The sequence below is a fragment of the Centropristis striata genome, chromosome 22, assembly GCF_030273125.1.
Source record: "Centropristis striata isolate RG_2023a ecotype Rhode Island chromosome 22, C.striata_1.0, whole genome shotgun sequence".
Lineage (NCBI taxonomy): Eukaryota > Metazoa > Chordata > Actinopteri > Perciformes > Serranidae > Centropristis > Centropristis striata.
In genome coordinates, this window is record NC_081538.1 from 7,108,647 (window position 1) to 7,125,605 (window position 16,959).

Below are 16,959 nucleotides of genomic sequence, written 5' to 3' on the forward strand. Positions count from 1 at the left end.
CTTAATTTTCATTTGTCATTGTTGTAGGCCTAAAGTAATGCTTACATTCTGTAATAATATGTAGCCTAACGAGAGAAAAAAGTGAAAATTTCAGTCAACTTAGGCAACTTAAATTGTATCCTGTGCACATCTGGTCCTTAGCCCTGTCCTCAAAAAGGACAGTGCTTCTGGCTTAGTGATATGCTTAATCTGCAGCGAAAAAAATGGCAAATTGATTTTAATATAAGGCTTAAAGATGTGGCTCCAGGTGGATTTTTCTTTTTCTTTTCAGGCCAAAAAATATATCTTTTAATGGAAGAGGTTGCCGACCCTGGTCTAGAAAATAAAATGATGAATAAAGTATCTCAGAAGATTACCTCTGCCTCCTTTTGGTCCTCAGATGATGTAAAAACTATTTTGATGGACTTCACTTTGCATTTCTACATACCATAAACTACCTCAGTAGTACAGTACAGTAGCAGCTGGCATTGTACCTGGCCTGATCTTCCGTTAATGGTTCACACAGCCACATTGCAATAACACAGCGGAAACACCAATGCCACCAGTAAACGAAACTAAGCAGAACGTGTGTGGTTAAGGGCAAAACTTTTCAACAACAGACAAACATCACGTGCAGCCCAGGCAGGCACACACACACACACACTTTAACACAACAACTGTGTGACAGGGGGGGCACCGAGCAGCCCAAACACTTGTTAAAGTGAGGAGTGAAATACAACCAAGAGGAAACAAAGAGTATTTTCTTGGACCACTACAAGTAAAAGTCCTGCATACAAAACTTACTGAAGTAAAAGTACAAAAGTATCAGCATCAAAAGGTACTTAAAGTATCAAAAGTAAAAGGAGTTGTTATGCAGAATAGACCAACTCAGATTGTTATTTATATTCTAAATACATGATTATTTGTATTGCTGCTTTCATGTAAGCAGCATTTTAATTTAGTAAAGACAGGGCTCATTTAATTACTTAATATGCTGTTATAAGATTTAATAAAATAAAAAAAGTCTACAATCTCCATAGATCATTCATTTAATAGCTACAAAAATTACATATATGCAGTAGTGGAATAAGTATTCAGATCTCTTACTTAACTAAAAGTACTAATACCACACTGTGAAACTACTCCACTACAAGTAAAAGTCCTGCGTACAAAACGTACTGAAGTAAAAGTACAAAAGTATCAGCATCAAAAGGTACTTAAAGTATCAAAGGTAAAAGGAGTTGTTATGCAGAAAAGACCCACTCAGATTGTTATTTATATTCTAAATACATGGTTATTTGTATTGATGCTTTCATGTAAGCAGCGTTTTAATTTAGTAAAGACAGGGCTCATTTAATTACTTAATATGCTGTTATAAGATTTAATAAAATAAAAAAGTCTAATCACTTTAAACTGATCATATATTTCATGTTAAATCTCGACCTATAAATTAACTAAAGCTGGCAGCTAAATGTAGCGAAGTAGAAGTATAAAGTTACATATTTTGGAAATACTCAAGTAAGGTACAATTACCCCAAAAGTGTACTTAAGTACAGTACCTGAGTAAATGTACTTAGTTACTTTTCACCACTGCATATATGTAAGAACTCAAGGCTGCGCGGATGAAACAGGAGAGAAAATCAACTGGTCCAAAACCTGTGGGTGTTACGTCATTCTATAGAGCAATTTTCATTTCATTTCACCTTTATTTATTCAGGGAAGGCCAATTGAGAGCAAGCTCTCATTTCCAATGGCGCCCCGATTACAGTACAAATACAATTTTAACACATTACACTACATATCCATAATAATATATAATCAACAGAAGCACAATAAATTCAATGAGTACATACACATTCAGAAATCATAAGATTAATAAGAATGTCTTTAAAATGATTAAAAGGAATGAGTGTATCCAACTGAAGCTGTGACAGTAAATTATTCCATTTAAAAGGAGCAAAATAAACAAAAGCGAATTTCCCAACCTCCGTTTTAATAGCAGGGATATTTAGAGCCAGTGGGTTATATGAACGAGTTGGAAAGTTAAAAGATCTGAAGCTCACTAGGCTCGATAAGTAAAATGGTAGTTTTTTTAGTAGTGCAATGAAACCACAAATAAGTAACTACAAATAAGTAATACAATAAAATAATGCCTCAGAGCTCAATTAATCCACTACCACAGAGAAAAGTAGAGAGAGACAGACACCCTTACGGACAGCAAACAGCCCTTTCATCGTGCACTCAACTTACTCGCACACAGCAGGCCACCAGCAGCTGAGACAGACTAAAAGAGTGGAGAGGAGAAATTGTAGTAGATCAGAGAATTGGAAGCAATACACTGACACATCTGAACACGACATGAAGTGCTGGTTCATCCAAACACAAAGCTTCAAAAGCATGACTTGCACAAACAAAAATCAAATCATCAATGTGACTCTTGAATTCTCTAGTTCATCATGGTGCTCAAACGCCTCTACAAATTAAACACTCTTTGAAATAAACTATAAAATAAATAGGGCTGTCGAGTGATTTCAAAAAATCTAATTAGTTACATACTTACATGCTTTTTTTTCCTCCACTCCACATAAGGGTCATAAAAATCTAAAATATGTCACAAACCCCTTATCCTCTACCACCAAAATTGCCCTGCACTTCATTGCAATCAATTTAGCGATTGGGTTGCTTAATCTGTCAAATGTAGACTTGCTTAGTGACTCAGTCTGCGTTTGAACGCTTGTTCAAGTGTGGCTTTACGAAACTGGTTGCTCAAAGTAGCATCAGGGGGCTGTGCTTTGAAGTGATATTTCAGGCTTGTATGAAAATAGTTCTTCTATCTTTACTTTTTGTCGTTTTATTTGTTCTGTATTTCATTAATTGAAATTAACACATTATTTTGATAGCCCTCTTAACAATAAAAGCCCTCACAAAACACCAACATAGAAAGAAAGTATAAATAAGTTCCCCACATTGCTTATAAAGAGCGGTGAAATCATATATCTTCAGTGGAAAAATGTCTTTGTAGCATCCTGTTCTGTCCATAATAAGATTTGAGGTTCACCCACAAGCATTACAAACAATTTCTTTGCACATTTTCTCTTTACAAGCTCAGCGGCGAGAGCATGGTATGAACATACTGCCAGTGTGAGGGATTTATTTGATATCCCACTGGGGCCACTTATGCTAAGAATATACACATGCTTGCCTTAGTCTAAGGAGATTTAAACAAACAAATCCACTAAACGGAGCAAGACTCTTCTGACGATTGAAATACAGTATAGGTCAATCTTATATCAAAGCTTATAGTAAAAATCTATCCAGCAATATCTTTGCCAATGAAGCTTGAGCAGCAAACTGAGCGAGTATAACTTGGAGCCACTGACCCCTGGGGCAGCCAACCCCATCCTCCACCTCTGTGTGTGTGTGTGTGTGTGTGTGTGTGTGTGTGTGTGTGTGTGTGTGTGTGTGTGTGTGCGCAAGCATGAATTTCTGTAAATGTAAAGCCTCGTTGCCGATTCGATGCACAGGTCAAGCATGAAAGCAGATCCCATGATGGATACACACAAATACAAGAAGAAATGCAGAGTCACTCACACTTTAAGCAGAATCCCCAGCAGGGAACAATGACTTGTGAGGATATTACAGTGATAAGCAACAATGGAAGGAAATGCATAAAACATCACAAGACAATCTTGACAATGTCAGTTCCTAGAGGCAATCCACTCAGCAGCAGGTCAGGAGGAGCATTTTTCATGTCTTGACACACAGCAGTTGTGTGTATAAAGCTTCAAATCTAAAACTGAAGTCAGTGAATCAGCTAAAGTACTGAACCGTCTATGACTTATAGGTCAGTACACAGTGACGTACAGTATGGTACAGTGCAGTACAGTAAAAGGATTATAAATATATAACTATGTGATGAAACAAGATAAAAAAAAAATATTCACAGTGACATTAATGAAGGATCTAACTGTAGAAATATAATGATCCAACATGTTAGTTTTTTTTTTTTTTTTTTTTTTTTTTTTTACTTGTATGTATAATGTTCTACACTGCTTTAAGGGAGAAACAATAAAAAAGAAAGTTATAAAAAAAAAAAAAAAAATATTCACACATACGATGTTTCTACTAGTGAGCATGTGACTTGGCCTGCTAGTCCACTACAATGTCTGCTTGTTATCATACTGTGCCCCGAGGATAGCTTTGTTTTATGGGGAGCTCTCAGGAGATTCCCACTCCTGACTGTGTGTGTATGTGTGTGTGTGTGTATATGTGTGTGTGCATGAGTGTGTTTTAAACCTGTTGTTACCCGACCTCTGTGTGCGTGTCAGCAGGCAGAAACACTGCCAACTAAAGGTGGTGGTGGGGAGGGAGGGAGGGGCAGGAGCAGGGACAAAACAACAGCGCCTGCCAGAAGTCTATGAGTGTGCATGTGTGTATGTGTGTCTCACAATACCACTGACCTCTTTCTGCTGAGAAACAGAAAGTGAGAATGTGTGCGCATGCAACTCCACTGGCCCCTCTCCTCTCAGGGAGAAGTGTGTGTGTGTTCATTAAGCGTGACCATGTGGGCCCCCCCCTTAACAACAACCCCCCCCCACCCCCACGCTCAAACAGGCGGCTCTGGCTGGTGCACGTGCCGCCAGCAGAAGGAAGCAGCAGCTCGCGGGCAGATGCGAGTGCGCGCAGTGGAGCCACAATCAAACACAAACAAGGGTTGACGGACAGGGCGGAGGGCCAATGAGAGGCGGGACCAACAGCGTTACCACTTCAACAACAAACTACTGTTCAAAGGCTGAGCGACATCTCAACTACATCGGTTTTGTCACTGAAATTGTGGTCACCATAGCAACAAATATTGCATTTTATGAAATGATGGTTTGTAAAGCATATGCAGCTGTATGTGCAGTGTATGTGTGTGTATTGGTCCAGAAACGCATTTTTGGAGACTTTTCTACAACTTGCAACTCTGCATTAAAAAAATAAAAAAATCAAGTAGAGCAAGAACTGTTGTGATAACTGATCAATATGTCGATTATTACTAGAGTCTGACAGATGCCGATACTGATTTTAAAGGGGGCAAATTCATCGATAACCAATATGGTGACCGATAAAGAAATTTCTTTAGCTGGAATGAAACTAGATAATTTTTGTGTGGATTGTGCACCAATTTTGTCACCACTCTGCAAATGTACCCAGAGAGTTACTTTCTCAAACAAAAATCTTTATTAAATGATATGTAACACTGTTGTGCATTGTTATATGTTATACAAACTATGTATAACATTGTCAGCTAATTCTATAAATGCTAGCTGAGAAAATAAAGAATAAATAGGAATAAAATAAATAGCTAAATAAACATCATTACTGTTCAGTCTCAGTCAATTGCTGACTATTTAAAAAAAATACATTTAAAAAAAACAAGCCAAGCAATTTGCTGCATGATATCTTGTATAAAAAAAATAAAATAAAAAAAAATTCATAACAGCACATATAGGACAGCATATACCGATATGCCTTTGATAGCCAATATCGGCCGATAATATTGGTCAACCAATATATCTGCGGGCTCTAATTATTTTTGATTAATTGACTACAAAGCGGATAAAAAGTAAAAAGACTGCAATTTATTGTTGACACTATTTGATAAAGAAAAAAAAAACTTAATCTTCAACACTGATAGTGATATGAAACTCCATAAACATTGTTGTTATAATCAATTATAGCTGATTTGAAAAGCAAGTAAAGATAAGGCCACTATAATAAAACATTAAATAAATGGACATCGGGGATGCAGCAATGCAGTGAGTATAAAATGGAAATGTAACAAATATATAGATATGATCAGATATTGCTCAAGTGTCTGTTGTGAAGAAATAAAGGATTCACTTTAGACTGTCTGATTCTTCCATCACCAGGGATCTATTGAGCACCTTAAATGTATAATCGACTCAATTATCAATTTTAATGATTTAATTGATTAGTTGTTGCCGCCTTTAATAATAAAGAAAGCAGTACCTTTCAAGCCAGAGGCTCAACATACGGATCCTCCTTTTGCTTGTACATTTTTACAAGAATATAAAACCAATATTATCTTAAAAGCAGAAATGGTTATTCTCATAATTGGCTTTGACTTTATACGCATTTCTTGGATAAAAAAAACCTTGTGCAGTGCTACATCTGCTCCATTATTCTGTGAATTATTTAGTGTTTTTCAGTTATCATCAGCCTGCTGAGTATTATAAGGTTTAACCAAGTGGCGTTTGTTTGTGTGGAGGATAAGCTGTAGGATGACTATGTTTCCAAATGCCCTGCAGGGATAAAACAGAAATGATTGTATTGATCTGAATGGCTCTCCGTGTGTGTGCATGAGCACGTTTCTGTGTTCTGTGTCTCTGTGTGACAACTGGATACCCTGAGGTGTGTGTGTGTGTGTGTGTGTGTGTGTGTGTGTGTGTGTGTGTGTGTGTCTTAGTGAAATGTATGATTATGCCCTAAGGGTTTTATGTCTGACTATGCCCTGGGCCGTCTGTGTGCGTGCGTGTGCGTGTGTGTGTGTGTGTGTGTGTGTGTATGTGCCTTACCATAGTGTGTGAGGATGCCCTGAGGAGTGACCACCTGATTGCAGACATGGCAGACAACAAGACAAAAATCCTCCAGTGCTGGAAACTGGCTGTAGACAAGCATCTCTGAGAAAGACATCAAGAGTAAACAGCACATTTTAGTAACACAACAACCAGAATACAAAACAGTCTTAGGGGTCGGTTTCTGTCTTAACAGCACAGACTAATTTGTTCAGGCATAACTCAATACTCACTTCCTATGAGTATTGAGTCGTGCCCAGTGGTTCAAGTAGGGCGGCAACCAAAGATTACTTTCATTAGCTATCTGGTACCAAATCAATACAAAATTAATAATCACAAACTAGTGTAAAATTTGCCTATTATAATGATAGTTGTGTTTTTGAAAACATGACCTAAGGTATCTAATCTAATCTCTATCACACAAAACAGCAAAAGTTAATAAATTAATTCATTAAAAAAATATAAAATAAAAAAAATGTGAAAATATAAAACACTATAAAATAAAGAAAAAGTGCATTAAAAATGTGTATTTAACTTATACTTACAGCTTCTAAAATAAAATTTAAAAAATGCTACACCGAGGAGCACATAATGCTCAACATTATCATTTGTAGCTGCTTTTAAGATAATATTAATGATGGTGGAAGAAGTATTCACTCTTTTATTTCAGTAAAATAAGCAATACCAAAGTGTAAAAATACAATAATTCCTGCTTTCAAAATTTTAAGTAAAAAGGGAAATGTAACTACTGTATTTCTGATTTATATTACAACCTTATTATTAATTATTTAGTAATGTGTTGATTACTTCAAAAATGTTATTAATTTATACAAGACATAATTATTTAATATACAATATTATTTGAGATATAACATACGAGTTACCCATCTTAACCCTTAATGAAGTTCCTTAACTTATTAGTTGAGTTATATTTTGTATGGTTAATCTGAATCTGCAACGCAACTACAGCTATCAGAAGCAAAGAACAAAGAATATTTAACTTCAAAATGTAGTGTAGTAGAAGTATAAAGTAGCATACAATTGAGATACTCAGCAAAATTACTAAAAAATTATACTTAAGTAGAGTACTTTAGTAAAATGTCACTGACATAGAGCATGATAAAAATTCAACACAGTCAGACACACAGATGGTGTTATGTTTTCTAATCACTAAACAAACACACATAAAAGGCCAGACAGTCCTCTAAAACACACAAAACTACAAGAGAAACCCCACAGATTAAACAAAAACTGCAGATTAATAGAAACAAATATGTCCAATGAAAAAATAGCTAGTATTTCTTTCGGCTTAGATTTTACAGCCTAATCTTCCGGTTACCAAACAAGCTCTGCTGACAGAAATCACAACCCTTATTAGCATGGGGCTTAAGCCAGACTCACTGAGGGGAGGCGGGGTGTGTATGGATGTGTGTGTTTGTGAAAACTCGCGAGGGGAAAATTGGAGAATGTGTGTGTGTCTGACAGTGTATTGGTGCATGTCGTCATGACCTTGCACCGCTGGCGAGTTTTCTTTCATCTGGGAAGTCAAAGAGATCAGCAGTCTCGGGCCCATCAGTGTGTGTGTGTGTGTGTCTGTGTGTGTGCAGGAAACTGATCTGCGAGGTTACTCAAGGTCAAAACCATATCATACAAATATGTAGACAACGTGAGCCTGTGCGTGTGAGTGTTTACATACGGCAAAAGGTCAGAGTTGCTTTCATTACTCATGCATGAAGTGTTCAAGGACACAAACACTGAGGTTGTCATGGTCGCTGGGAGGAATATTTAAAAACTTTTGACTTGTGTTAATACTGATTGAAGACTGCTGTTAAATAAATACAGGAGGGTAATGAGACTGAAGCAAATGAAGGGCAAGATTGTGACACCAAAGCGGTAAAATAAACTCATATTAGCTGCTGAGGGATAGGCTTTCACATCAGGCCTGCAGCTGGATGTGGAGCAGCTGCTCTGAAACAGTTAGCGGTGAGATGCTTTGCACAAGTTCACTTTGTCAATACAGAAGAGGAGATAATTTATCACTCATTTTCCAAAATTTCTAAGCATGCTCCTGGATTTTAGCCACAATTCAAACTCTCTGCTTCCTGTGTTTGCGAACCAAAAACTGCCTTTCCCTCACTGGCAAATAAACTGCAGTGTTTGTTTTTGACTTAACCGAAAGGGGCCTGATCTGAGCTCTAACACAAACACAAATAGAAAGGTGTGGCTGCATGTGAAAAAAAAAAAAAAAAAAAAAATTTGAATAACGTTGCATCATTTAACAGGTTGTTAGGCTTAATATCTTTGTAATGCGAGCATATTTAACAGAGAGCCTGGAAACAGTGCTGCAGGTTATTTCGACCTGCCAAATAGTGGTTTCTGCTCAAAAAGTCTATCAGCATCCTGTGGAAACGAGCACATTTTCATGTTAATAAACTACAAGACAAAACCCAGCCAAAACAAAATATGCAAAGGACTTAAGTGGAAGTACTGAAAAAAAAGAAAACGGCAAGAATGCAATTTCCTCTGCATCTGCCAAGTCAAATGCAAACTAAGTGCGTCGCCTATTTCTGCAGCCTGAATTGTGTGTGTTTCCCAAGCCAACTGCCACACGCTGCCAAGTGACTGACAGGCCTGAAAATGAACTACAAAAACAATCAGTCACTGGTGAATAAACATGTTTGGAGCTACTAAAACAATCAAGCATTGTGCATTACATTTATAGTAATAAATCCACTTCCTATTGATGAACAGCGGCTTGGAAAGCAGCTTAAAAAGAACTTGCAGGTAAACAAAAAGGGTTTGCAAGTAGCGACTATCAACACAAAGAAAAAAAGAACAGCAAGTTACTCAACACAAGTTTAGAAAACTGAGGAATGGCTGACGTAATTATGCATCAGTAGCACAGAAACAAGCAACATGTTACTCTTGTTTCACTATGTACATGACCCACAGTCACCCTCTATCTGAGGCACGTTTAGCACGTCTCCTTATGCTCCCTCCGGAAAAAGCCCAGTCTGCTCTGATTGGTAAGCTTTTCAAGGTTTTCCATGACTTAGCTTTCGCTGTGTCAATACCGTCATTGCCACCCAGAAGTTGTTCACAAAAAAAAAAAAAACATTACAACCACCTGAGTGGCCTGGGAAATAACTACAACCGATTAGAGGAAAAGCATTTTTACCGTAAAATGTAGAACCCGACAGATATATCGGTTTACAGATTATTGGCCGATATTGGCCTATCAAATGCATATCATATCGTTGCATATGCTGTCCGATATGTGCCATTATGGAACCTTTTTTAAGACTTTTTTTTTTTTTTTTTTAAATTTAGCAATTGACTGAAGCTGAACACTAATGATGTTTACTTAGCTATTTATTTTATCCCTACTTATTCTTTATTTCCACATTTCACATTTTGTAGAATTGGCTGACAATGTAATGCCTTGTCTGTATAATGTATAATAATGTACAACAATGTTAAACATCATTTACTAAACGTTTTGTGTTTGAGAAAGTAGCTATCTGGGTACATTTTTAGAGCGATGCAAATTGGAAAAATGGTGCACAATCCACATAAAAAATATGTATTTATTATTAATTTTTTCATCTATTTTAATTCCAGAAATTACAAAATATTATATCGGCTGCCATATCAGTTATCGATTAATTTTCCCTCTGTTGAATCAGTATCAGCCTCGATCTCAAAAATCCAATATCTGTCAGGCTCTCATGAAAAGTCACCAATAAAAGCTTCAAACCAAAAACAATCCAATCACACTTATTTCAGTCGGATTTTTTTGTCCAAAATTTGGAAGAAAATAACAGCATTAGCATTCAAAATGACAGGTTTTACTCATGTTAGCATGTAGCTACATGTAGCAGTAAAGGTTGCGTGGCAGGAGCAGATAACCATATATAGAAACCTGGCACAAACTGATGTCAGTTTGATCCAAAACTCTTTGGAAATGGAGTATCCAAAATGGTCAGAATGGTTGTTATTTGAACAGACACACCAGTTAATTATTGCACCAAAACAGAGAAAACAAGCAGCTTCTGACCCCAGGCTACAAGCTATTTTCTCAGTTTTACAAAACTGTCCAAGATACAAATCTGGGTCAAACTTAAGACTCAAAATGGCTCTAGGATCTTGTACTAACATAGTTTAACTCAAAAGAAGGTGGTAGACCTTTTTCTTGTAGTTAAACCTGTTTTTCAATAGTAATACAGCTATAAAAAGCACCATGGCACAAGGAGAAACTGAACTAAATGTGCTGGGTCATTTAAAAAAAAGTTAAAACCCACTTCTCCCAAGTTATTACTGTATAACGCTTCAAACATCTGTTTTCAAGGTCAGAATGATCCGATCATCAGGTATAAAAGCCAGGCTGCAAAATGAACTCCTGCCAGGGAAACTATTAAATGAGGCCATTTATAGAATAAACCATAAAAAGGTTCCATTGATAGATCACAAAATGTGAAACTAGAGTTACAATCTCACATCTAGGCTGAATACATTCACATCAAGGACAAGCTCTTTCCACTCCAGTGTCTATTCAGAAGGTTCTGAATCATTTACTTCTTACACATTCTCTTTACTTCCAACTATACTTAAACTGTGAAAATGTTTTTAGGGGCTACATCTTTTATTATCATTTAATCTGCAAGTTGTTTCTCAAAAATGTCCACAAAAATAAAGAAAAATCACTATTTTTCACAGTCCCAATGTCATCACATAGGGATAAAGAAAAACAGCAAATCCTCTTCAAACAACTGATCAAAATAGTTGCTAATTAGATTTTTGACCAAGCATTAGCTAAAGCTCTTACGGTTTTTCATGTAGACTTCATACCATTTTGCTTTTATGCATTTTTCAATCCATAGGGCGTCATTGAACCTGAAACCACCTCTCTTTAAAGCATTTTCACTTCTTTTTTTTTACTGCATTCAAGCATTGACAGGGTAATATGAGTCATTTGAGCTTGAACTATTTAGGCCTAAATGCAGACAATAGAACTACATTTACTGAATGACTAATTTTGAGTAGTCTGCTCGGTAGTTTTTTTTAAATCCCCTGCTAAAAGGTTTCAAACATCAGAGGAAACAGCTCGAGTACTGCTAAAAGCACTGTGCCATAGCCTGCACAATGTGGTGAGCTCCTACCTGTTTGATGCCAACTGCAGTTCAGTGCATTTACACTCCAAGCACATTTGATCTGGGACAACTCTCGAAGCATGCCCACAGAGATATCTTCACCATGCTGGTGTCTTAGGCGACATACTGTTACTTGCAGTTGAAGTTATCTTAATAAGCTGTCCTTCACAATACTGAATAGCAGAGCCTGACAGATAAATCGGTTGACAGATATTATTGGCCGATATTGGCCCATCGATATCAGTGTATGTGCTGTCAGATATGTGCCATTATGAAAACACTTTTACACAATATATAATGCAAAAAATATTGCCTGGCGTGATTTAGAAATGGGGTTAGCTCTATTTTTTTTCTTTTTTAGTAGTCAGCAATTGACTGAAACTGAACAGTAATGATGTTAGCCATTTATTTTACTCCTATTCATTCTTTATTTTCTCAGTTATCATATATAGAATTGGCTGACAATGTAATACAATAATGTATAATAATGTATAACAATGTTAAATATTATTTAATAAAGTGTTTGAGAAAGAAGCTCTCTGGGTACATTTGCAGAGTGGTGAAAAATCGGTGCAGTCAACATAAAAAAGGTCTATTTTCATTCAAGCTCAAAATATTATATCGGCCACCATATCGGTTATAGATTAATTTTCACCCTGTTAAATCAGTATCGGCCTCGGCCTCAAAAATCCAATGTCGGTCAGGCTCGAGTGAAAAGTCACCAATAAAAGCTTCAAACCAAAGACAACACAATCGAACATGTTCCAGCAGGAATGTCATCAGAAATTGGTAAACCAAATAACATCAGCATCCAAAATAACAAGTTTTACTTATGTTAGCATGTAGCTACATGTCGCAGTGATTCAGTTATCGATAAACATTCCCTCTCTAAAATCAGTATCAGCATTGGTCTGAAAAAATCCCGTATCGGTCGGGCTCTATTGAATAGTCGCTATATATAATAAAAATGATCCCCTAAAGAATCACTATAATAACATGATGTTCCTGATAATTTCCACCCCTACTAAAGAGGTAAACATATAAATAGACGAGGCATTACAGCACTGCCTATTTCTAGTGAGATGATGACAGTGGCTGTCAGTCTAGCCCGACAAAGTTGCTGTTGGTTGTCATCATCTCCACACAAGTGTGTCAGAGTGAGAAGGAGACATAGATACCAAACATGTCCCGCATCACACACACCAATTACTGCCAACTTGGCCTTGTCATCTACAAATATGTGTGTGCACTGAAAACTCAAGTGAGTAAACGATGAATCATGCTACTTTCTGATACAAATGTACAAATAAAGAGTTAAGATGCGTTTCCCTGTGTGTTTGTGACGCTTATGGATGTCTATGTGAATATCTATCTCAGCGGGGCCTTAGTGTTATGTTGCCAACATATCAGCAATTCTGGAAACACCGCTCCAGTCTGGCTCTGAGAGAGGAAGATGAGGCATGTGAGTGTGGGAGAGTGGGGGGGTGGGGGGTGGATTGGTATTTGACCAGTGAGAGTGAAAAGAGTTTCCCCGGCTGTGTGTGTGTGTGTGTGTGTGTGTGTGTGTGTGTGTGTGTCAGTGTGTTTGTACGAGGGCTGCAGCACGCTCAAACTTTCAGGGATGACTCAAGAGTGTTAGTGTGCAGCACATGCTCCTGTGGGTATTTATACGTGGTGAGGTGTGGAGGAACTCCTCTGGCTCGGTCCCTGGAGGGTTGAGGGGGGTGGAGGTACCCACTCACTGCTTCGGGGCACCCCACAACCCCCTCCACATACACATGATATTTATATATATATAGATATAGCCTTGATCTAGCTCAAAATAAACACAGAAAGAATCATAAATAAGTCAGACTTTCAGCCACATATAAGCTTTACCAATTAAGGTTAAGTCTTATCAGTCTTACACCACATATACATACAGATACACTAAAACACACAACAGCTTCTCAATTTAACTATTGCTGTTAATGTAGATCTATCAAAGTTGAACCCTTGCATTCCAACTGTATTCAATAATTCCAACTGCACAATATATTTACTAAAGGTTAAGAATTAGGTAAAAAGTTTAGCAATTTCTTAAGAAAAAGGGCCAAACATTTGCTGGATTCATGCATATTTAATGTTACAATTTGAAGCTTTACTTTGTCATTTATGATAATAAACTGAATAGCTTTGAAATTACACATACTTTTGACACTTTTCTGACAATACAATTAATCAGCAATTCAGGAAAATAATGGCCTGGTTAATCAGTAATGAAAATATTAATAGTTGATTCTGTTTTATCTTTCTAGTGACACTGAAATAATTCGCTTTTAAATTTATTAGGTTATTTTAAAAAATGGTAAATTGGAAACTGTTCTGATACTCAATTAATCATTTACAAGCAAATGTTGCTTTTAAAAAATCTCATACTCCAATTTCTCAAATGTACAAGTCTTATGCTTTTCTTTGTCATGTATTAGTTTAGACTGAATATATAGGTATTGCTTTAGGACATTAAACATAAAATAAATAACAATAATACCTTCTTATCTTATTCCCCTCTCATTGTAGTACCTTCTTATCCTATATGTTTTCATCTATGGTTTTTATCTTATATGTTGTTGTCATGTTTCATCTTTGCTTTTTTATTTTCTATTTTGAAGCACACTGAATCTCTGCATATGAAATGTGCTAAATAAATAAACTTGATTTGACCCAAACAAGCACTTTAAATGCAGACTTTGAGGTTTAGGAAGTTATTGAACAAAATATCAATTGATTAATGTAGAAAACTACTTATGTACTTTTATAAAGCTTTTAGCATTGTCGAAAATATTGACATATCTAGACATATCGATACTTAATATTTGAAACAGTTTCATACCCGGGTACCAGCTGCACTGTCTATTCTCTGACAGATTAATTATTAAACTAGTTTTACTATTGGTAATATTTACTACAGTCATTCTGCTGTTTTCTGCTTCCAGCCAAGAAAAGATGAGTCGTCAATGTCATGTATGATTAAAAATGGCATGGAATATTGAATTTTGTTTTTAAGGTATTGTATGGAAGTTAGAAATATAGTATCGTAACTAATGGCTATGCGATTCATTAATAAAAAATTAAAAAAACTACCATTTAATGTTTACTACAGTCATTCTGCTGCTTTCTGCTTCTAACCATGAAAAGATGAGTTCTCATTGTCATGTTATAAGCTTGTTATATTTATCTTTTTTAGAAAATGAAAACTGAAATCGAATATTGATTTTTTTCTTCAATGTCTGGAAGTTAGAAATTTTATATCATAACACTAACAGCTATGTAATTCAGAAACACTCAAAAATGTTTTCCATTACAATATCTATAATAAAGTATGTATTTGAAAAGTATGTGTGGTGCCAAATGATAGTGTTTTCAATGAGAAAATATCAAAAACAGAAATATCCATAAAAGCACGGTGCTGGAGCTGATACTATTCTAGCATGGCAAACAATGGCAGATAAGATCAATAAATTGCTGGAATCAATATTTTTATTTGCATTTCTTGAACATGGTCTCTCATGTCCAGGTCCCTTTTTTTAAATTGTATTTTTTTTCTATATATTTATTTAATTATTAATAGTATTTATTAATTTTTAATTGTATTGCAATGTACCTTTTACTTTTATTGGACTGCTGTACTTGTTTTGTCTTTAAAAGCAATAAAAAAAGTTGTTGACAAAAAAAACAAATAAACAGAAATATCCTGACATCCTTACTGCTGCAGAACATGTGTAACAAAACAATAACAAAGCATCTCCGTGTCAGTGACAGCGTTAAGTATCTAACTTCCTTACCTTCTTTGCTGAGCCTCACGGCTTCACCGAGGCAGTAAAGCTCTTGGTCGCTGTTATCCGAGGACAGGTCTGCGTCAGAACAAACACAACAGCCACTTACAAATACGCACACGCACTCACAACAAAACTTTGGGGCCATGCGTGGAGCCATGCTGGGTCCGAGGCTGGCTATTCGGGTTAGCATTAGCCTGCTAGTGAAGCTGTCAAAGCTAACAAACTTACAGCTGGCCAGTTGAGGATATCATTACTGCACGCGACAGTGGCACAAACTCAGCACTGTAACGGTTAGCTTAGCTCACGCGCATGTGCACGACTGTCAAGGCAGCCTATAAATACTGCATTTCGTAGTAATATTTTTTGACAGTTACTTTGCTGCGCTTTGACAGACCCTGCCTGCATGGTGGAGGAGCTTACTCAACTCAATCACAGACAGTTGGACCACGCACTTCCCGACAGTTTGTCCGCAAAAACAACAACGCTACCGACGTGCGAACTTACTGTCAACAAAACGTAATTTAGCTGCACTGATGAAGGAAGACCAAGGCTCGCAAAGGAAGGTATCCGGACTTGGTATTTGGCGATCCAGTGTCGCCATTGCTCTTCCTTCTTGTTGCTTTGCTGAGAGCCGTTTTTTCCTCTCTCTCTCACTCTCTCTCTCTCTCTCTCCTTCGCACGCAGCAGGCGAAAAACGAAAGAACGAGATATGCTGACGTCACCGTCGCTAGGCTTCGGCTCGGTTCGGCATCTGTCGGCTCGTTGAGCGGTTGAGCGACAGACATGGAGCTACTCACGAGTTCAAAAGTTCAGGAACAGTATCGTCACACTGTTAAAATAATCGCCTAAGTCATTTTTTGTCAAAATTGTTTGTTTTTCTTGCCTAAATCATCTCCTCATGACGCCGGCCACCTATGGTAAAATCGCCCACATCCTCAGTTGATCAGATCATGTGATTTTACCCCTTTAAGATAATGGCCTATGTCAAGTGTGTGACTTTAGCGGATTTATTATGCCTAAGTCAAAATAAAATGTGACTTAGGCAATTTTTTGAACATGCCTTTGTGACTTAAGCAAGATATGGTAACACTTTATTTTGAAGGTGTACATATTTTGAAGCTACATAAGAGTCACATAAGCCTGTCAGAAATATGACATGGGATGTGTCATGAACATTAATGACACTTTGAAGTAACATTAATGCTCATGATACTTGTCATGTCATGTTTTCTGCAAAACTTGAAAAAATGAGTTAGGTGATTATTTTTAACAGGGTGGCGGTATGGAAGTACAGCTTTTAAAACGAAATTTGTGTTTGGTTATTTTTTTATGCACTGCTGGAACAATATTTTTCAATCTTTTACCTTTTTCTTTATATTTTATTTCAGTATTATTTTACTTTGTATAGCCTATGTGCCCCTGGTACTGACA

At 36.7% G+C, this 16,959-nt stretch overlaps 1 protein-coding gene across 2 annotated transcripts in view; it reads right to left on the reverse strand.

Annotated features, from left to right (window-relative positions):
• Positions 1 to 16,163, reverse strand: part of atxn7l1 (ataxin 7-like 1) — a 51,316-nt gene extending 35,153 nt beyond the window's left edge. Inside the window, exons 1-3 of one of the 2 annotated variants that reach the window (XM_059325856.1) lie at positions 16,033 to 16,163; positions 15,535 to 15,603; positions 6,561 to 6,665 (exon numbers count right to left, since the gene is read on the reverse strand). In XM_059325856.1, the coding sequence (XP_059181839.1) occupies positions 6,561 to 6,665; positions 15,535 to 15,603; positions 16,033 to 16,129 (271 nt within the window). In that variant the 5' untranslated portion in view covers positions 16,130 to 16,163. Of the gene's footprint in view, positions 1 to 6,560; positions 6,666 to 15,534; positions 15,604 to 16,032 lie in introns of those variants that run through there. The other variant, XM_059325855.1, reaches the window with a different exon arrangement.
• Between the last annotated feature and the right edge of the window lie 796 nt (positions 16,164 to 16,959).